This window comes from Nothobranchius furzeri, chromosome 2 (assembly GCF_043380555.1).
Source record: "Nothobranchius furzeri strain GRZ-AD chromosome 2, NfurGRZ-RIMD1, whole genome shotgun sequence".
Taxonomy (NCBI): Eukaryota; Metazoa; Chordata; class Actinopteri; order Cyprinodontiformes; family Nothobranchiidae; genus Nothobranchius; species Nothobranchius furzeri.
The window spans coordinates 100,505,199-100,527,999 of NC_091742.1; the positions used below are offsets into that span (position 1 = coordinate 100,505,199).

At 44.1% G+C, this 22,801-nt stretch overlaps 1 protein-coding gene across 2 annotated transcripts; it reads right to left on the bottom strand.

Annotated features, from left to right (window-relative positions):
* Positions 1-1,990: 1,990 nt before the first annotated feature.
* LOC107372893 (gastrula zinc finger protein XlCGF57.1) lies at positions 1,991-19,223 on the bottom strand. 2 transcript variants are annotated; one of them, XM_070548620.1, is made up of 4 exons: positions 18,911-19,223; positions 18,270-18,365; positions 18,100-18,174; positions 1,991-4,748 (listed from the first exon to the last, which is right to left on the bottom strand). In XM_070548620.1, exon 4 carries the CDS (start codon positions 4,722-4,724, stop codon positions 3,306-3,308), a length of 1,419 nt encoding a protein of 472 aa, XP_070404721.1. In that variant the 5' UTR covers positions 4,725-4,748; positions 18,100-18,174; positions 18,270-18,365; positions 18,911-19,223; the 3' UTR covers positions 1,991-3,305. The 2 variants fall into 2 exon arrangements, with proteins under 2 accessions (XP_070404721.1, XP_070404722.1); XM_070548621.1 differs by having other exon boundaries at positions 18,100-18,182.
* Positions 19,224-22,801: the final 3,578 nt, after the last annotated feature.

The following is a 22,801-nucleotide window of genomic DNA, read 5'->3' on the forward strand; positions in this document are numbered from 1 at the left end:
GAAAACATTATCTTAAGTTTTGATCTTGCTTTATGCTCATTCAGGCTGTTGTTGCCTCTGCTGAATCAGAAATTCTGTGTGAATTTTTTGAGTGTGAACTTATTGTTTTGCTATTTGAACATTAATAAAATTATTTTAAAATAATTAATAAAACCAGCAACACTTACCAAGGAAACCATTTAGCATTCTCCACTCCAGGATAATCTTCAGCCTTCCAGCATCACAGGCCTCAGTCACAGCAGAAACACATCTGAAGGAATGTTCCTTGGTTAAGCTTCGGTTTATGTCTCCAGATTTCCTCTGTGATGCAGAGAGATATCCAATATTTTGAGAGGGTGATTTAGTGCAAAGTACTCACGCATCCTTTCATCAGTTTGGTACCACTGCAGGATCAGATGGGTAGCTAGTTGTTAACACCCTGTCTGGGTCTAGAGGCTCCTGTAAGACTATATTGGGCTCACTTCTGGCTGGCTGCTGTTCTTCCAGTTTGTCCTTCAGTGAAGACGTTGATGTTGACGGCGTTGGCGCTACAGCGTCTTCCACCACGTCTTTGGGCCGTGTCTCCTCCGGTTCTGACTTGGTACCGGCCTCTGGCTCTGCTGACTCGAGCAGGTTCACAGCTGTCGGACGGCTGCCCGAGCAGCCTGACAGAAACTTCTGTAAAGCCCCCCGCTGTCTCTTCTTTTGTTCCTCTTCATTAATTTTTTTTTACGTTTTGCCGCACCCGAAAGCATCGTGAAAGTTAGCCTACTCAAAAACACCTGCTAGCTTTGTTGTGTCCCGCTCTGACTCTGACCGCTTCTCTGACGTCCTTAATTGGGTGGCGCCTTAATGTGACGTAGCCAATGAAACGGTCTATGGTTAAGATAAACATTGTCACTATTTTTAGTTAATTAATAAATATTGAAATAAATTGTAGATAGGAGTCCTATCTACAAATTCTATCATAGGACATTTGTACATTTAATTTTTAATTTATTTATTTTTATTTTGTTCCTCTGTCTGGGCCCCATCCAGCCAATCAGGCCCTAGGCACGTGCCTACTTTGCCTTTGCGTTACTCCGGCTCTGATCATCTTGTCTGCATTATTAGATGTCACACTGCTGATCACACTTCAGACTAGAAGCTAATGATGGTATATCAGAGCATCCTGGTGCAATAAGCTACACTTTTATGAATGACACGATTAGTCGACTAATCGTCAACAAAACTGGTGATTAGCTGACTATTAAAATGGTCGTTTGTGGCAGCCCTAGTCAACCAAGCAGCTGGAGTGGGCAGGTCTACGGTTGTCATTCATGAGTCCGACCGCAGAGCGGAAGAAACTGTTTTTGTGGCGACAGGTTCCGATCCAAATGTCTCAGAACCTCCTGCCAGATGGGAGCAAGTTGAAGAGACTGTGTCCAGGGTGAGACGGGTCCGCAGTTATTCGATTTGCACGCCTTAATGACCTGGAGGTGTGCAGGTCCTGTATGGAGGGGAGATGGCAGAGCGTTCAACACGCTGCAGCTTCTTCTTGTCCCTGATGGTAGCTCCAGCGTACCACACGGTGATGGAAGAGGTGAGGATGGACTCGATGACTGCGGTGTAGAACTGCCTCATCGACTGTACTGATAGGGTTAGGTGGTGGTGTCCAGGAAGCGACATGAGTCCACCATCGTGATGGGAGTGTCAGACAGGGTTATGGGGGGAGTGGGGCTGTCTTCTAGGTAGCACCAGGTTGTTGTGGCTGAACCAGGACACCAGCCGTTCCACCTCCTTCTGTAGGCAGACTCATCCCCGATGACGGTGGGATTGTCCGCAAACTTGATAAGCTAGACAGTGACAAGGGTTAATTTACATCTATTTAATGAACCATAAGACATGAGATTCCACAGTAAATACGAAATCGATCTTATGGATCTTTGGGTACTTTTAACCAGAAGATTGGACCTATTTATTGCAGGGATTATGTAACACTTCATATTAACTGAGAGACAAGAGAAGAGTGTCACCTTTAAAACGTTTAAGATTTATTTCAAAACAATTTTAAACAAGACTAACTCTAAACTCTAAGTGATGAATGGATCTTGGTATGAATGAGACGTGAGATGAATGGTGTATGTGTGAGTGATGTTGTCATCAGAACTCTCGTATCCGGAGAAGCAAGTCTGAGTGATGTTGTGATGTTTTGCTTTTGCTTTGATTGGAGTTTCATGAACACGAGACGCCATCTTGTCGCTCCACACATACCCTTCAGATGAGACCTCCGTACAGATCCAGAATGCCAGGTCCTCTGACCCCCCTTTGGTACCGGAGCCGATGAAACAGCGTCAGCAGTACAACAGACTAGTCTTTGGATTGTCTCCAGGTAAAAAGCGACAGTTGGGTGACAGCGTCAGATGGACCCAGAGGGTCAGCGAGTTCAGCTTTTATTCTGAAAGGAACCGTTGCTTGGTTGGTAAAATGCAACAGATTTTATCCAGCTTGTTGGTTCTTTGCTTAAAAAGGAAGTCCGGATGGCCGGTCCGATACCTCTCTTAGAATGCAGTGAACTGCCCTAAGATGGCGTGGGGACTGTTTTTATTAATCTGGATGTTTTGATTTCTGGTCGAATCAAAGTTTGCAGATCTATAAACACCACAGAGACTATGCCACGCTTCAGAAAGGAAGGTTCTGATTGGATGAGTGAAAAGCAATGTGTCGTGCGTTTACATTACATGTGATCAGCATGTCTAGTGCAGCTAGATTAAAGTCATATTACTTATTACAACATATTAATCATAACATTGTCATTTCACATATTGGTCAACATTATATTATTGACTAACACTTTGTTTGATTAGCTTTATTAAAAATAGAGTTCTTTGATTAATTAAAAAGAAAGAGTTCTTTGTCTTCATTCTTCTCTTGGGCTGGAAAGGAAGCAGTTAAAACAAATGCATGACCTTGAGGCAGTCTCATGCAGATTAGTTCTGTCAGAGGCATCTAAGGAGAGAGGGTAAAAAACCTTCGGTGGAATAGCTCCTTCATCACATGACAACAGACTCGTGGTTGGAGTGCAGCCGTTGGTGTACGGGAAGAAGAGCAGAGAGGAGAGAACACAGCCGTGAGGAGAACTGGTGCTGATGGTCTGCAGGTCAGAGTCATTCTTCCCCAGCCTCATTTTCTGCTTCCTGTCCGTCAGAATTGGGTCAGGCATGTTCATATGGGACAGTTTGAATTGGAGGAGGTCTGGGAGGACTGTGTTGACCAAACAAACCTGAAACCACTGACTAAACGACTAAACATTAATGATGTGAGAATTACAATAATAATCATTGGAGTTAAACAGATGGTTTGTGTGTTGTGTGGACTCTCATGTGGCTGTTTAAACTTGACTTTACACTAAATCTTTGTCCACAGAGCTCACAAACAAAAGGCTTCTGTCCTGTGTGGACTCTCATGTGGCTGTTTAAACTTGACTTTACACTAAATCTTTGTCCACAGAGCTCACAAACAAAAGGCTTCTGTCCTGTGTGGACTCTCATGTGTTTGTCTAAATTTCCCTTGAGTGCGAATCTTTGTCCACAGAGCTCACAAGCAAAAGGCTTCTGTTTTGTATGGACTCTCATGTGTTTGTCTAAATTTCCCTTTTGTGAGAATCTTTGTCCACAGAGCTCACAAGTAAAAGGCTTCTGTCCTGTGTGGACTCTCATGTGACTGTCTAAAGTACCCTTTTGGGCAAATTTTTGTCCACAGAGCAAACAAGCAAAAGGCTTCTGTCCTGTATGGACTCTCATATGTCTGTCTAAAGTTCCCTTTTGTCTGAATCTTTGTCCACAGAGCTCACAAGCAAAAGGCTTCTGTCCTGTGTGGATTATCATGTGAGTGTTTAAACCTGCCTTATGACTAAATCTTTGTCCACAGAGCTCACAAGCAAAAGGCTTCTGTCTTGTGTGGACTCTCATGTGTCTCTTCAAGCTTTCCTTATGGGCAAATGTTTGTCCACAGAGCTCACAAGCAAAAGGCTTCTGTCCTGTGTGGATTATCATGTGATTGTTCAGATGTGTCTTTTGGGAAAATCTTTTTCCACAGAGCTCACAAACAAAAGGCTTCTGTCCTGTGTGGACTCTCATGTGATTGTTTAAACTTGACTTTTCGGCAAATTTTTGTCCACAGAGCTCACAAACATAAGGCTTCTGTCCTGTGTGGACTCTCATGTGAATGTTCAGATGTGCCTTTTGGGAAAATCTTTTCCCACAGAGCTTACAAACAGAAGGCTTCTGTCCTGTGTGGACTCTCATGTGAATGTTCTGATATGTCTTTTGGGAAAATCTTTTCCCACAGAGCTCACAAGCAAAAGGCTTTAGCTGACAGTCAGAATTGTTGCCATCCTGGTCATCATCTTCATCTTGGCTGACTTCAGTCTCTGAAGAGTTGGAATCATCTTTATAAAGTTTTGGATCTAGATTCCTGGTACGTTTTGCTCCTCCATAGTCCTCTCTACCACTTTCTGCTTTCATCTGGTCAGTGGTGCTGCTGGTTGGAAGATCTCTGTCTTTAGGTTGGTTCTGATCAAACTGTGACAACAAAACTTCTCTTCCTTCTTCCTTAACCTGATGAGAAACTGCAGAGAATGAAATGTTGGTGGCATCAGTTTTGATCTCATCAAGCTGCTCCTCCTCTTCCTGCTTCATGTTGAGGGGCTCCATGTCCTTCTGGTTCAAAAGAGGCCTCAGTTCTTCAGGAGCTGGCTGCTTCATAAATCAGCACCATTTGCTGAACATCTACAAACACAAACACAAAAACATAAAAGTTGCATGATGAGATATTTTACACTGTTAAAGCAAGAACAGTTAGAAATAAGTAAAACAACCCAATGAGATTGACATTAAAAGAACACACAAGTCCACTGTACTAGGAAGGCAGGAGATGTGGTTCAAAAAGTTATTTTACAGTTATTAACTCATTCGCTGCCAGCATTTCTCACCGTTTTCACTTTTTTAAAGAGTTCCAGAACGTTGCGCGCTAGGATGTCGTCGACGCCGAAACAACCAAAACAAAGGGGAGACTCACCTCTTACATCAGGAAAATCTGCTCGTTTCGAGCGTTATCCGTTCTTTCATAATCCGTTGTTGAATTGTGATCGGCAGACGTTTTTCCGGTTCACACCTCATTTTATTTTACAGCAGCGGCCCAAAACGATCTCCTAACACATGAATTTCTGCTTCCTGATCACGTGACGTGTGACGTACGTGGATGAAGATTGGCTTTAGAGCTGAGAAGTATGTTCTCACAGTGTGGGGGCTCGTCCGACGCCCACACAGTAAAAAAAATGCAAATGACGACTTTAGTCGTTATTGGCATTGAACGGTTGGATTTAAAATGACGACTTAAGTCGTCAATGGAAGTGAATGGGTTAATAATAATAATTAAAAAGAAGACCTAAATGAAAGAATTAATTATTAAAACTAATTAAAATGACTTAAAAACTAATAACTACTAAAACTAGAGGTGTGAATCTTCACTTGTCTCCCGATTCGATTACGATTATTGGGTCAACGATTCCTTTCGATTCGATATCCCGATGCAACACAATTATTTCATATTGATTTGTTTTCATCGATAAACGGAAGATGTCAGATTTAATTGCTTTTTATCTATTTATTTTTAATCAAAAACATAACTGACACAACCTGCCGTCCCTCAAAAGCTCTCCATTCACAACAGGTTAGGACTAAACATTTAAGAAGATTTAACAAAGTAAAACATCTGTTTTCTCGTTCAACACCACGCCTCAGGCTGAGAAAAACACGCTTTGCAAAAACTCACAAAATCTAAAAAAGTACTGAAAACCTACAGGACACATAATGTAATAATAAAATACATAATGGGTTCATATATGAGTGTTTAATGTCTCTGAGCAGCTCTAGAGTCAGATGTTTATGCCACAGGTGAAGGGTGTCAGAAATAACACCTAATGAAATGTTTGACTTAGTTTATTTTATTTGAACCCAGCGGTTCGTTTCTGAAATGTTGGAGAATGAATCAAGTTCTGTTTGATGCAGAAAATAATAAAACATAAAACAAATTCTACACTTCCAATAATATTTAAGATGTGTGTTTTATTCTTCCTGATAACAACACCAGCAGAAGGCTGTGGGCTGGATTAGGATTAAATTACCCAGCTGATGGATCTCTTTCACTAACCAGCTAACTACAAACCTTTCCACTAACCTGTCCTGTGTCACCCTCACCATGTAACCCTCATGTCCATGCTGTCTCTGGAGGAGCAGATGGGAGACAAGATCTCCTGTAACCTAAAATGAACCAAAGCTTCCTCCCAGCTTCTCTTTAAGCTGAATTTAACATCAGTTTATCATCATGAAACAAAAGAATAAAGTGGAACAAGAACTTCTATCTTCTATCTCTCTCTCCTTTTAACTTCTCCGTGTCCCTAAATAAAAGAGACAGATGATCACGCTGCAGCCGCCGTCACTGACCCCGCCCCCTCCTCAAGACTGGATCTCCCTACATCACAGCACTCGGTCTGACTGTGCGTTTCGAGCAGAAATAATGAAATTATGAAAATAATAACGCGTGTTTGGAGGAGCGTCCTCCGATCCTCTCTTGTGTGAGCAGACAGTGTCTCTCTCTCTCTCTCAGTTACTGTGCGAGCGAGCGGACCGCGCCACATGACAACCCACTCATTTAACATAATTCACGGCCCAAATCCAACAGAGCCGGTCGGGCCAATTCGGTTCCGGTTCGGTCTCAGGTTACAACTCAAGCGCTGAGCCCTGCAGTAACATTAAGGTGGAACCACTTGGTAAATGTGGAGGACGCTCACTCTGACAGATTTGGATGCTGCACTGGTGCCGCCGTTAAAAAAACAAAACTGCATTCCACTATAATCGATTATGGCGTACTCTTCTACGATGCAGAATCGTTTATGTCCGCATCCTGATGCATCAATTATTTGATTATTTTCCTCAGCTCCAACTAAAACCCAGGCTGAGGCTTACCAGTGGATGACTGGGAGGTTGAATCTCAATAAAGAAAATATAACTTAATCAAAAGGTAGCCCAAGTACTCGTGGCCATGCATTCAGGAGTGAAAGAATCCTTACACACACATGAAGATGGACCACCAGCCACCACCTTCAGCTCTCAGCCCGTAACATAAGATAAATTAAAGTCACAAATAAGAAAACTTGAACCAATTAGCTTTGTTAAAAATAGGGCTGCAACAAACGATTATTTGGATAATCGATTAATCGGATGGGGTCTCGACACGATTAATCGATTAATCGGATTACATGGGGAAATTTTTAAAAACTGCTAGTGAAACGTTATTTCTCTCCTTCCTTCACTTTATTTAACACAACATTATTAGAAAACAGTTCAATAGCAGAAAAACAACATGCCATCACCTAAATGGTCTTATAAGGTGTATAGACAGAGACCCTATAAGCTACATCTATCTGTGACCTAAAATGCTTGGTCCAAGTTAAACAGCTTAAGGGCAATTGTCATCTGTTTTGTTTGATCTCATCTGTAGACATTTATTATAACTGGGGATGTCAAACAACTAATTTTTAAATGTAATTAAACATAGGCTGTGAATTAATCAAAATTGATCACTATTTCCAAAAATGACTGAAAAAATACCAAATAAAACAAAAGTAAATGAATGCCATCCTCCTTGTGATGATGCCCTGGGCAACTGCCATAAAGTCACATCAAGAAATGCTGCTGATCATTCCAATGATCCCAAATAGACTCACATTAGGCCACATGAAAGCAACTGAACCCAAAAATATATTAACCAGTAGATAACTGCACTCTCACACAACACGCCTGCAGCAACAGTTAGGACTCCTCCCTCCCTTTTAAAAGCGTTTTTGCTTCCGAGGACATTGTGGTTGTAAAGCCACATGCTAGTAGTCTGGCCCCGGTGTGATCAACCAGTTTCTGCGGGAATGTGACGGCGGAACCAGGGCCAGATTAACACTTTGTTGTACCCTGGGCAACAATATTCAAGGGCTCCATCATCACGACCCGAGGATCACCATAATGTGGTCACATACAGAATATTTTACTGTAATATGCAGTAAATATACTCAATACTTGAATGCCTGACAACATGTAACCCGCCCAGAGTAACCTTTGACCCACCTCGTGTGGACTGACCAATGAGGAGAGGGTCTTAACTTGAGGCCCTCTCTTCATTGGTCAGTCTGCATGACACTGATTCTCAACTGACGTTCAGTCATAGGCAGCGAAGCGTCTCTGTGCAGCGCAAAAGCCCGGGTGGACAGTTTGTTTAATGTAGGGTGATCATATTTCCATTTCCAAACAAGAGGACAGGGGATCTGTGCCTATGATGTCACACTATGGCAACGCCACACAAACCATGTTGGGACCCATTTTTTGTAAGAACTAAATTAATATCAGATTCTGCCAATAAAAGGGCTCTAAAACAATTCATATGTAAATATTTTGCATATTTAATGCAAAATCTCATTTTTCTGCTTTAGTGCTGCAACAAGGTTTTATTAATAATAAATTATTATACCTTTTGTTTTACTACAGCATCGGTAAGCTTCCTGTGCACAGATTATTAAGGATGCTTGTTTCAGCTGTGAGATTAGACGATAGGGTCAATGATAAAATAAGTTGTCACACACTCCATGGAAACTTTGAGAGAATCCACAAATAGTGGCTTTCAGATGGTTTTGTTACTTTTAGCAAGTTTAGAAAAGAAGCAGATGAGACAGCATGTCTAATAATTTAGTTTTTCATCTGATAATATTAGAACATGTCAGTAATGTCTGAGGGGCTTTTATAAGCACTGTATAACTAACACTCCTGGAGAGGGTAGGCTTCTGGGGAGCCCAGTTATTGGGGGGGGGGGGGGGGGGGGCATTTTGCCTTGGCCCCCAAAATGTCTTGAAACGGCCCTGGGTGTGTGACTGAGTTTTGAAGGTGATCTGAATTGTATCAGATGTATAAATATTACAAGTGTGTAACTTATTGTTTTATACAGGTAAAAACGTGTAATGGAGATAAATCTACCTACATTTTACTTTTCAACACTTTGTTTTGTTTTCTTGTTTTTATTTAACTATTTTCCTGTCCTGTCTGTCTCTCATCTTCCTGCATCTCCTCTTAATTGTCCAGAAAATCTGTTGCCTGGATTCTTACTTTTTCACCTCATCAGTTACTTCTGAGCAGATCAAAGAGATCTCCTGACCACAAAGCTCAGAGCCGATGCTGCGTGAGGTGACATCACCACAGCACAGGTGATGAGCTCCGCAGTAGCGCGCTTCAGGCACAAATAAGACAGAAAATAGAGAACATGTGCATACACGAACGATCGTGTGCTAATTATAGTTTTTTGGTTGCGCCACTTTGAGAATGGACCGTGCGCTGGAAGCAGCTGCCTGGATCGCTGCGCAACAACACGCTGTGCCGCTCTCTGCTCAAGAGTCCAAAAATGATATAATATAGAAAACTTTTTTTCCGGCTCCCCTGGATGTGTCGGATATACAGCTCCCCCATAATTCGATCCCTGCTCCTGGATGAAAAGCCGGACATTTTCATCAATACAAGAACCCGCATTCCGGACGCCCGGACAGAGAGTGAAAAGTGGACATGTCCGGGGAAAACGGAACGTACGGTCACCATAGTCCTCATAAAGCGGGAAATTATAGATACAGTATTTAGCTCGTGCCCTGGGCCCTTTAGAATTCGTGGGCCCTGGGCAATTGCCCAATTAATCCGGCCTTGGGCGGAACCGGTTCGCAGCAGCGCAAGTCTGCCGGCTCTCCCTCACGCTGATCTACCGGCTCTCCCTCGCACTGATCTGCGGCTCTCCCTCGCGCTGATCTGCCGGTACCGGCTCTCCCTCGCGCTGATCTACCGGCTCTCCCTCGCACTGATCTGCGGCTCTCCCTCGCGCTGATCTGCCAGTACCGGCTCTCCCTCACGCTGATCTGCCGGTACCGGCTCTCCCTCACGCTGATCTGCGGCTCTCCCTCACGCTGATCTGCGGCTCTCCCTCACGCTGATCTGCGGCTCTCCCTCGCGCTGATCTGACTTGCGCCGGTTGGAGTTGTGCGACACAACGAATCGATGACACAATTCGTTGCCAACGCTTTTAGTAATCGATTTTCATCGAATTTATCGATTCGTTGTTGCAGCCCTAGTTAAAAATACTAAATAAACTCACGCTCACACACACACACCTGTTCAGCGCTGGTGGTCCTTCTACAAGACCTCCCACAGTGCTTGTTCCTGTTGCAGTCCCTTAACCAGTGAAACTGCCGGAGCGTGCTAGCAGACCAAACACAACCACTTTAGGTGTGACTCAACGCCAGAGTCGTTACCTTCCAGCTTGACACTGGTGTAAGAGGAAGGAACTCGTGCAGCCCTGGTAATGAGGGAAAACCCCAGCCTACCAGAGGCATAAACTTGTACTTCATGCCTCTGGTGGAAACAGACTAAGAACCAGCACCGTCACGATGACCTGGAAGCTGTAGTGTAGGGCAGCAAGAGTGAGTATGTGCCGTAGGGAGAACCCAGGCTCTATATTTGTATATTTATAGCTTTGATATTGTGATGAAGTGCTTTGAAAAACTGGTCTGCCAGCACATCAGGGGTAGCTTGCCACCCACCTTAGATCCACATCAGTTCGCCTACAGGGCTAATCGATCTCCAGATGATGCTATCAACATAGCACTTCACACTGCGCTGGAACATCTGGAGCACCAGGGAAGCTATGTGAGAATGCTTTTCTTAGACTTTAGCTTAGCATTTAACCATATCATTCCGGAGTTCCTGGTCCAGAAATTGGCTTATTTGGGATTTTCCAACAGTATCTGCCGCTGGATCAAGGATTTTCTCACAAACAGACCGCAGTCAGTCAGACTTGGCCCTCATCAGTCCAGAAACATCACCCTCAGTACTGGTTCTCAGGGATGTGTACTGAGCCCTCTCCTGTTCAAACTTTATACATGGGACTGTGCTCCGATCCATCTCTCTAACACCTTCATAAAGTCTGCGGACGACACCACCGTGGTTGGGCTCATCTCTGGAGGGGATGAGTCAAACTACAGAGATGAAGTCAACAGAGTGACTGTTGTCGGTCAAATGTCACAGAGATTTGACCGAATTGTGACCTTTTCCCTCTTGCAATTTAACCTTTCCCTCACCCCCATCCTAACCTTAACCAGCTTGCGCATGCAAAGCTCTGATTGTTGATGCGCTCCAGACATCTGCGTCCTGAGCACGGCCACAGTAACATTATCAAATCAGGCGTCGCCACCTCAAAAACTAATTTAACACGCGATCGTTCATGTCGGCTCATTTCCTTTTATGTTTTCTGTCTTTAATTCTTTTATTTGTGCCTGATGCTTTTCGCTGCTGTGAATCGGGGCGCATCACCCGTTTTGTCCTCGGTGACGCACCTAACTGACGCGGCCGGCATGCAGCACACACCACGCTGTTTTAGCGGTCGGTAGATCTTTTAGAACTGCAGTTCAAAGGTAACTCATGAGGTGAATATATATGAACCCAGGTAGCAGTTTTTCTTTAGGACTGAGAGGAGATGCAGGAAGATAATAAACAGACAGGACAGAAAAATAGTCAAATAAAAACAAGTTAGTTTTTGTACCTGCTGGTTGCAACAAACAGACACCATTGAAGGTAATCAGAAGTGAGGAACAGAAAATGAAATAATTATTTTAATGTTTAGAGCAGCAGGAACTCCGAGAGGCTGCAGGCGCATCAGTGAGTTTGTGGCCGCTGCGCAGGGGGAGGGGGGAGAGGGCTGAAGCAGAAACTACCGTAGTTATAAGAAGTGTGTGTTAACTTAGAAAATGTGGGTGCAGTCTTAATTACTTGTCAACTTCTTTCTCCAATGTTAAGACTGCTGCACACTTTAAAAAAAGACTGCTGCTCGCGTGGGCCCCCTTGTGGCTGTGGGCCCCTGGGCCTGTGCCCACTTTGCCCATATTATAATCCAGCCTTGAACACTATAGAGACTGAACCCTTTAATTTCACCACTCGAGTCAGCAGTACACACATGTCTGTCTGGTGCTACAGAGGAGTGGAGCCGTTTGCTCATTATGAACATGTTTCCCGTGCGTTATGGACAATAGAAGTGAGTGAAATGTTTCAGTTTGAGCCTAAACAATAATGTGCTGTTGTGTTTGGTCACTTTGGCTTATTTAGAGATATTTGAACATTACTGGTTACCTGGTTAATGCCAATATAGGCCTCAGATGTTTTACTGCCCATTTGAGTTAATATTTGTGCACGGTGGTAACGCTGATATGCGTTCATACTTGTTTACCTAACATAAGATAGATTTATCCTGATTTCTGTGCACCTTAAATTAGGTTTTATGTTGAATCTGGTTGTTTGAACGATGATTCCAGCTTTATTTCTTTACCAAATAAGGTGTATATCTTGCTGCCTTATTGTATATTTGTGCATATGATTATTGGTGTGTGTTCCGTTTGTGTTGCACACCACTTATACATCGCATGTTCATAAATACCGTAAATCCTCTAATACAGGCCCGGGCCTCTATTTGACTCAAGCTCATCAAGCTCCAGGCCTTTATTGGAAGGAGGGCCAGTATTAGAGGCAGGCCTCTATTTCCATTTGAGCAAAATGAACTAATGTTCCTTGGAGTTTTTGACAATTAAAATTGCGCCCACATTTTCAAAGTTAAACACATTTCTTTTAACAACGGTAGTTTCTGCTTCAGCCATCTCCCCCCTCCCCCTGCTTTAGCCCTCTCCCCCCTCCCCCTGCTTTAGCCCTCTCCCCCCTCCCCCTGCTTTAGCCCTCTCCCCCCCTCCCCCTGCGCAGCGGCCGCAAACTCACTGATACGCCTGCAGCCTCTCGGAGTTCCTGCTGCTCTAAACATTAAAATAATTATTTCATTTTCTGTTCCTCACTTCTGATGACCTTCAATGGTGGCTGTTTGTTGCAACAGCAGGTACAAAAACTAACTTGTTTTTATTTGACTATTTTTCTGTCCTGTCTGTTTATTATCTTCCTTCATCTCCTCTCAATTCTTAAGAAAAACTGCTACCTGGGTTCATATATATTCACCTCATGAGTTACCTTTGAACTGCAGTTCTAAAAGATCTACCGACCGCAAAAACAGCGGAGTGCTCGCTGTTTGTCGGCCGTATCAGTGATCAGTGCGTCGGAGGACAAGGTGATGCGCGCAGCGCCCCGCTCCACAGCATGCAGCGAAACGCATCAGGCGCAAATAAAAGACAGAAAACATTAAAGGAAATGAACCAACATGAACGATCGCGTGTCAGTACCTACGGTCTGGCACAGCGCGTTGCCCCCACTCCCCACCCCCCCACCCCCGAGCGCAGGAGCTTGTCACCTGCTGACAGCAGACTGCTGTCTTTTCCGAGGGCTGCATCTTGCCGGTCATTATCACGTGACAGCGACTAGTCGACGACAGGCATAAAAAGTCCCTTTAGTGAAGTTGACTAGTTCATACACCCCCTACTGCTGCTCTCCAGAGTGTTCTGCAGCATAATCAGCACGTTCTCTTTGAACTTGATAGTGTAATGACCTGGCTGGGGTTGTAAGCCAGGTGCATTCTGGGTATTGTGTTATATGTGTTTCCTATCGTTCTGCTAGTTCCTATGTGCTGATTTGCGTGTTGTGTGAGTGTTATGTAAGCCACAGGGAAGTTGATGTGTGTTCTGTGGAGTGGGTTGAATTAGCATGGTTAACTGACACCGTGACTCTGTGTGGTAGGAGCGTGATAGAGGATCGTGTCTGTAGCGTTACAAAGCGTTGAAGAAAAAGCCTAATAAAGGTCTGCTTGAACCTCTACTGCCTCCTGCTGGTTAATTTGGGGACTATAACCCTGCCGCTGGGACGCTCATACTTGCTTGTTACTACATTCCACCCGGCCACAATAAGAGACCGGCCATTATTTACCTCAACCGACTTTGACACCGGCCACAATTGGAGACCCGGCCTTTAATTGAATACCGGCCTGTATTGGAGGATTTACGGTAAATCATCTTAAATGCCATCCCGTCTCTGCCCAGATTCTCTAACCGGAATCTAGTCATACTGCTACCGCCTCAACCAGTTAAATTTATTTAGTAGGCTCTAAGAATACTGCCTACATTACATGGTCCTTCGAGCCGGATTGAGTGCACCCTAGCATACAGTATGACAGAAGCAACTACAGACACTCCAGAGCCCGAGGAGAGGCCATGCAGACAGCGTCGCTTGCCCTCATATCTAGAAGATTATAGCAAATCAGGCAGTTCTAGGTCCTGCTCCATTTCCAAATCTAGTATGAGAGCTGTGTCTTCTACTGGCCACTATCATCCATCTGAAGCCTTCAATAGCATGCAGACAGCTCTTTTGGAGGAAGGGATAAGGCTAATTGAGCTAGACGACGTCAAGCGGCAGCTGGAAGAGGACTCAACCGCTGATTTGGAGTGTCACCGTTTGCAAACTAAAGTCAAGGAAGCCCAGCGTGCACAAGAGGAAGCACTTCACGCTACAGAGGCTTTATATAAGCAGCAGGACAGGAGTTATTGCTTAAAGAAGGCAGAGAAGAAACTAAAGATGGCTAAACTGGTCACTTCACTTCTCTCCACTGATGTGGACAATGCAGTACCTGAACTACCATTGACTCCTGACAGTTACATCTCACCACCTCAATTCAGAGTGAGTAATCAATCAGTGTCCATTCATCAGCCTTAGACTAAGACTTGGTAGGTTGCTGCACCTATTAGCTCTACAGTCAACAATACTGCCCAATCTGTCATCCCGCCAGCAACGGCATCAACTCCGAGCCAACCTCAAGTATCCCAGTGATTAAAGGTCTCTCCTACCTTTGTCATGTCTGGAGCTGATATACCAGACTGCCAGGCACACTTCTCTCAGCAACATGCTCCAGTCCCAGCTCCGTCCAACCATCCGATGCCATATCCAGTTGCTACAGTATCTACAGTCCCCCAGCCAAGTCCTGCGTCTCTACCCTGAACTGATCTGTTGTGTTTGGTCACTTTGGCTTATTTAGAGATATTTGAACATTACTGGTTACCTGGTTAATGCCAATATAGGCCTCAGATGTTTTATTGCCCATTTGAGTTAATATTTGTGCACGGTGGCAACGCTGATATGCGTTGATACTTGTTTACCTAACATAAGATAGATTTATCCTGATTTCTGTGCACCTTAAATTAGGTTGTATGTTGAATCTGGTTGTTTGAACGATGATTCCAGCTTTATTTCTTTACCAAATAAGGTGTATATCTTGCTGCCTTATTGTATATTTGTGCATATGATTATTGGTGTGTTCCGTTTGTGTTGCACACCACTTCTACATCGCATGTTCATAAATAAATCATCTTAAATGCCACCCCGTCTCTGCCCAGATTCTCTAACCGGAATCTAGTCATACTGCTACCGCCTCAACCAGTTAAATTTATTTAGTAGGCTCTAAGAATACTGCCTACATTACATGGTCCTTCGAGCCGGATTGAGTGCACCCTAGCATGCAGTATGACAAAAGCAACTGCAGACACTCCAGAGCCCGAGGAGAGGCCATGCAGACAGCGTCGCTTGCCCTCATATCTAGAAGATTATAGCAAATCAGGCAGTTCTAGGTCCTGCTCCATTTCCAAATCTAGTATGAGAGCTGTGTCTTCTATTGGCCACTATCATCCATCTGAAGCCTTCAATAGCATGCAGACAGCTCTTTTGGAGGAAGGGATAAGGCTAATTGAGCTAGACGACGTCAAGCCGCAGCTGGAAGAGGACTCAACCGCTGATTTGGAGTATCACCGTTTGCAAACTAAAGTCAAGGAAGCCCAGCGTGCACAAGAGGAAGCACTTCAGGCTACAGAGGCTTTATATAAGCAGCAGGACAGGAGTTATTGCTTAAAGAAGGCAGAGAAGAAACTAAAGATGGCTAAACTGGTCACTTCACTTCTCTCCACTGATGTGGACAATGCAGTACCTGAACTACCATTGACTCCTGACAGTTACATCTCACCACCTCAATTCAGAGTGAGTAATCAATCAGTGTCCATTCATCAGCCTTAGACTAAGACTTGGTAGGTTGCTGCACCTATTAGCTCTACAGTCAACAATACTGCCCAATCTGTCATCCCGCCAGCAACGGCATCAACTCCGAGCCAACCTCAAGTATCCCAGTGATTAAAGGTCTCTCCTACCTTTGTCATGTCTGGAGCTGATATACCAGACTGCCAGGCACACTTCTCTCAGCAACATGCTCCAGTCCCAGCTCCGTCCAACCATCCGATGCCATATCCAGTTGCTACAGTATCTACAGTCCCCCAGCCAAGTCCTGCGTCTCTACCCTGAACTGATCTACTGATTGCCTCAGTATATGGCACTCCCAGACCTTCACTGCCTTTATTTGAAAGCGGACGTGAGAGTGACTTTGCTTTACTTAAGATTAGTGTTGTCAAAAAAATCGATACCCAGATATAAATCGATACTAAAAGTGGTATCTAAATTAGATATTCTATCCCTGTGGTATTGATATTATGGACTATTATACACAGCCTTCTTCAAGTACACCGACACGCACGACAGCCAGATGCCGTAAAGCAGCCTCCGCCTCCCAGACAAACAGAAGAAGAAGACGCCGCATGGCTACATTGCAATTTCCCACGCGAGTTGTCTCCGATCCAAGTTTTGTCTGCCAAATAAATAAACATAAACAGCGAATTTGGGAGGCGCTTCACAGCCCAACTTAATTAGCATACCAAGTCCGACACGTAGTTGTATATTCACACTTATGTGCTTAAAGGAAACTCCCGTTTATTGCAACCCGGACTTAATTTCTAGCATGCAGTACGTTTGTTTACTCACGCTGACAACTTTGGTGCTATTTGGATTCCCCGGGGTATTTACCGTAGATCCATCGCCGAATCGCCGTCAGTGTATATCCATATAACGGGTGCGGACGGGCACCCATGGTGCAGCCTCGAAATAAGACATTATCTGCACCAAAACATCTTCATGTCGAAAGGTTTTGTTAGGAATCATTAACGTGATTCCCCTGTTCGTTTGGAGCGGGTCTGGGATTTCTAGGCGTGAACAGACTAGCCGCGGCTAATCTAACCGGCGCTTTTAATGACGTCACTGCCGTGCGCCAGTCTGTTTTTATTAAGATTACCAGTAGATGTACCTTTGTCCTACTGTGGAGAAATTCGATTTCTCCCTTTATTGACCAACAGAGTTGTTCAAAAGTACAGAACAAAACATATGGCATTACATCTTATGACAAAAATGCACCTTAAACAGAGTTTAAGCAGCAAAACATCACTCTGCAAATAGTGTATATATAGTGAGACAATTCATGATTTAAAGTGGTAACTTTCGCCAGTTTTTGTATGCACGTTTTAAAAATGCTGATACTTGAAAGGTTTAAGCACTTTATACACTTAATTCTTAACATTTAATTTTTGTAATATAAATTGAGGAATGTTATTTTTTGAATAAACTTGTTCGATAAATTGGTGTTTTTAAATAGTATCGAAATCGAGTATCGAGTTTTTTTTTCAAGTATCGAATCGAGTTTGAAATTTTAGTATCGTGACAACCCTACTCATCAACAACTATGATTAGCTTTGTAACCTGTTAACTCATTCACTGCCAGCGTTTCTCACCGTTTTATTGTTTTTCTAAGAGTGACAGAACGTTGCGTGCTAGGATGATGTCGACGCCAAAACAACCAAAACAAAGAGGAGACTCACCTCTTACATCAGGAAGAATCTGCGCGTTTTGAGCGTTATCCATTCTTTCATATTCCATTGTTGAATTGTGATCGGCAGAAGCTTTTCCGGTTCGCGCCTCACTTTTTTTACAGCAGCGGCCCAAAACGATCTCCTAACACATGGATGTTCTGCTTCCTGATCACGTGACGTGTGACATATGTGGATGAAGATCGACTTTAGAGCTGAGATGTTTGTTCTCACGGTGCGGGGGCTCGTCCGACGCCCACACAGTAAAAAATGTAAACTGGCAGTGAATGAGTTAATGATGATGAGGGTGGCTCCTAGAGGCTGAGGTGTAGGGCTAAAGTGTCATCACTCACTTTGGTCTGGTCCAGACGCCGTCTCTTTACTGGTGCTCCTCAGTAGGTGACGTGAAGCTCCAACATCTGAGCGTTCTGTGTTCCTCAGAGGAGAAGAAAAGTAACATTAGCACTAGCTAAATTATTTTTACTAGCATCTCAAGGCCTTGGAGAAGCAGATCTTCACTTACCTAAACATCAGCCCAGTTTGTCCCAGCTGAGCTCATCAGGGCGTTAGTCTGACAGCCTGTCAGTGAAACACGGCTCCAGCCTTCTGGATGTGGACTCTAAAAAGCAAAGGAGCATTTTTACTGTTGTTTTCATTATTTTACAGCTGATTTGATCAGATTTCTGACGCTCATGCAGACGAGTGTCGGTGAGCTTAGCTGCGTGTGACTGATGCAGAGTTGGTTTTTATATCTGCAGAGAGACAAAAACTAGCCTCACTTCACTCAGATTGTTCTTTAAGACTCGTATTAAATCCGCTGTGCTGACGCACTTTAACCTTTAGTCGCGCTGCTCTTTAGCTGATGTGGGATTTCTTTACTGGATGCTAACATCACATCACACTCACGGAGTAACACACACAGGCGCTCTGCTGCTACAGTCAGTGGAAGGTTATCATCTGGTGTAAAAAGGCGTTCATCACAATTCCCAGATCACGTTTTATTCCACGAAAATCGTCCGAATCCACATTAATCTGGGAGCTAACTTTACTAGCATGTTGTGCTAGCGTTAGCAGGTGGGATGCTAATGCTAGCACGCTGCTAATGCCCGTAAATGAACGTGTACAGTAAAGTTAGCCGACATTTTAGAGTGATATGAAGCTTACCGCTCTGCTGCTGTGTCGAGCTGGGTCCAGCCAGCCGCGGGGCCTTTCTGCTGGGCTAAACTAGTTCGTGTCGCACCGCCACGGCTCAACAAAAGCCACCACACCTATAAAACACACTGTTGTTGCCTTTTCTAAGAGATGCTAATGACTCCAACTTGTTGTTTCCGTTTCGGATCTTTATTCCGGGTTACTGTTGGCCGCAGCCCACGTCTTAACTCCAGCAGAAACACCGTTAACGATCTCCGATCACACTAGCTCGTTTTCTTCTAAACAACCGAACCGGAACTCTGCACACAGCCGGCCAAGAACAGCCCTTCAACATAAAAGTCCAACCACAACAAATCGCAACCCGTTACACTTCTGTACAACAACGTAAGAAGTGACACATATAGCCTATATTTGCGCACTTATGCTAACCATAATCGTAGTTTGAAATGATTTAAATATCATGAAACGTTTAATTTTTTACATTATTTTGAAAAGCCACGGCTTCTTCCTCTCTAGCTGCGGTGCTTCGCGCTTCTGATGAGAGACAGTAGCAGGGCCGTATCCAGAGTTTCTAAACTACCGAGGGCCACCTTCCGTTATGCCATGCACATTGAGAACAAACTGAAGACTAAAGCTGATTTCAGATTTAATAATTTGTTTAACCCTCTGGAGGCAGGCGTTGCAGATTAGCAACGTAAAAACCTACCTACCTGGTTACTCCACATACGTACTTCACAGTGGCGGCTGGTGAAAAATATTTTTGGTGGGGCTGTGCTATTTTTTTTAAACAAACTTGTGCTTTCTGAGCTTTGTGCACAACTTCACTATTTCCTGAATTGAGCACAGCTCTTTTATTTCCTGTCTTACATTATTGGACAAAGGGATTAATCCACGTGTGTCTGACTACTGGCACACTGCGTTGCGGACAAAGGTTGAAAAATACTGCATTAAATTGCACATAAAATAACATGACCATATATGGTCCACATCCACATTACTGTTTGTGAAACTAACATACTGGAGAATTTCATCACAATAATATTAAATAAACAAGTATGTACCTGATCTTTTGCATACTGTTGGTGAAGCTCTGGATGACCCCTGTGATGGAGACAGAGTCAATGTTCCTCTTCTGCAGCTGGTTGAACAGCATGTCCACATGTGGCATGATCTTGTGACACAATGCCAGCAGAAAGCCGAAATCTTCTTCCTCCAGCATTCTCACAAAGCCTCCTGCTTCTCTCTCAGTGATTGGATCAAAGTCATCCGAGTCTCTGATCATCTGGAAAAATCTGAGGAGGTCATCCTTGTGCTCATGCACTGTGTTGGCATCTCTCTCTTGGACAAAATGTGCCGGTTCTGATCCACTTCTTCATTGTGTTTATTCACTGCAAGCCTGTGCTTCTCGTCTCTAGCTGCATGGCAATGTTAGCTCTGCCTAGCATAGCTAGCTTCACCGTGTTGTCCATGTGCGCCCGGGATAACTCATGTTTCTTCACCTTCTCAGAAAAATGTTTCATGTCCGTAACTCCTGACTCATCCATGCCTCATGTCTCCCAGTGGGTTGGAAAGCAAAATAACGCATTAGCGTGATTGCATCCAGCTAGCCAAGCCTTCCTGGTGTACCAATTTCGGGAGAAGCGTTGTGTGTACAGTTTACCCTTCTCCTTCTCCTGCTGGCTTATCTTTACGTCGGGCTGATCTGGTCCAAGCTCTTTGACATTAAGTTTTTCCACCATAGTTCTCCTCTCGAACGGATACTGGAGAAGAGACCGAACTGAATTCAGTGGCTGCTGAGATCCGGTATCCATGCTGGTTGTATCACTGGAGTCCATCTGCGTCACGACCAAAAACGTGCTGGAGTAGTCGAGACTCTCCGAGTTCTACCGAACACCAACGAAAGCCTTTGGCGGTAGCTCTATCGCCCATCATGCTTCTGAAACAACATCGACTCTGATTGGATACATTCCCATTACCTACCCTTTGATTTTCTTGTCAGCAATTGGCGGACTGCTTTCGTGCTGTTTGGGCGATTGAAACACAGCCCACAGCCTTTCTGTCGGCTCCACCGCCGACTCTCAGGGTGCGTTCGATTTTCCTCGGAAGTCGGAATTGGGAATGACGTCACACCCGAGTTAACAGCGTTCTGGTTGCCGGGAGACGGAGAAGTCGTGATTCCAATATGGCGACGCCCTCGAAAACTGCTGTTTTGTTAGCTCTCAACGAACACAGACGACTCATAAACACACATAAAGCTCATCTTCAAAGAATATTGGAAGAGAGACGACGACGAAGAAGGTAGGTGTTCCTCTTTCAGCACATTGCTGTTGGTTGAGTCTTTGGTCAGGATTTTCAACCTTCATTGTGTGTTGTGCCATTCTCCAATCTTTTTTTAAAGGGATAGAAATCATATTGTTGTAATGTGAGACGCAAACAAAAAAGAGACAAACATGTTGTCGGATTTGTAATTAAGTGTTTATTTATGTGTATTTAGGAGTAATAAGATAATGATTTAGTGATGATTTAATTGAAGTTAAAACTATTATTTTCTCTTCTTACTCTGAAGTGCTTTGTGGTTTTTATCTTGAAAGGCACAATAAAAAACTGGTTTCTTCTTCTTCTTAGGATGTGCTGTCATCTCCTGCTGCAGAGAACGAAGAGGCTTATCCTGAAGACCGGAACAGAGTGGGAGGTCTTGCTGCACATGGATGAGCACACCTTTGCTCGCCATTTTAGGGCCACCAGGCCACAGTCTGAATACCTGACAATGAAGCTGCAGGAGAATGGAGTAGGCAGGGAACACCATCAAGGCCTGCCACCAGTTCCTGTGACAAAGAAGGTGCTGATGCTTCTGTGGTGCATGGCGAACCAAAACAGCTTTAGAGAGATGTCTGACAAATTGGATGTGTCCCAGTCTGCGGCACACCAAATCATTGTGGATGTGCTTCAAATACTTTGCACACTTGGCTCAAACTTTGTCTCCTGGCCAAATGCCTGTGAGAAAGCAACATCTGCTCTTGCTCTTCAGCGACTCTGTGGCATCCCTGGTGTCACTGGTGCCATCGATGGGTGTCGTATAAGGGTGCAGAAGCTACCGGTGCGAGGTGTAGACTACATGAACAGAAAGTCTTTCTTCTCTGTCCTTCTCCAGGGGATTGTAGATGACAGAGGAAGATTCTTGGACATTTGTGCTGGACCACCTGGAAGGGAGCATGATGCAAGGATGTTGAGGGCTTCTCCCTTCTTTGAACCATGGCAGGAGAAAATGGCTGCTTACAGCGTACTTGGAGACCGTGCGTACATCGGGCGAGATTTTCCATTTGTTGTAACCCCTCGACGCGACAACGGAGCCCTGACTTGTGAGGAACAACTTCAGAACAACAAGACCAGTCGTGGTAGGGTGGTTGTTGAACAAGCTTTTGGACGAATGAAGTGCATGTGGAGGCGTCTCCGTGATCTTCAGAACACCAACATCAAAACTGTGGTGATGATGATAATGGCAGCCTGTTTGTTGCACAACATGACTATTGCTGACTTGTGCCAGCTGCACCCCCAGGGCTGCCCAAGAGAGGATGATGACAACTAGTAGTAATGTCCAAGTTGCAAGACGCTTGTTCTGCTTTTACACGTATTTAGCATCTCTTCTTGTTCTTGTCAGATATTGAAATATGTTGTTAATTGCAGTGTGCCTGTATTTCAGTGGCTTGTGGCAGTGACACAACATTAGAAGCAAAAACATTTAATAAAAATAAAGAAAGGTAAACAAACAGTTTAAAAAGTCTACAATCTTTACTGTAAGACAGAACACATTTAGGCCTAGTCCACACGTAGCCGGGTTTATTTAAAAACGAATATCCGCCCCTCCAAAAACTTGCATCCACACCACCGCGTTTTAAAATAAAA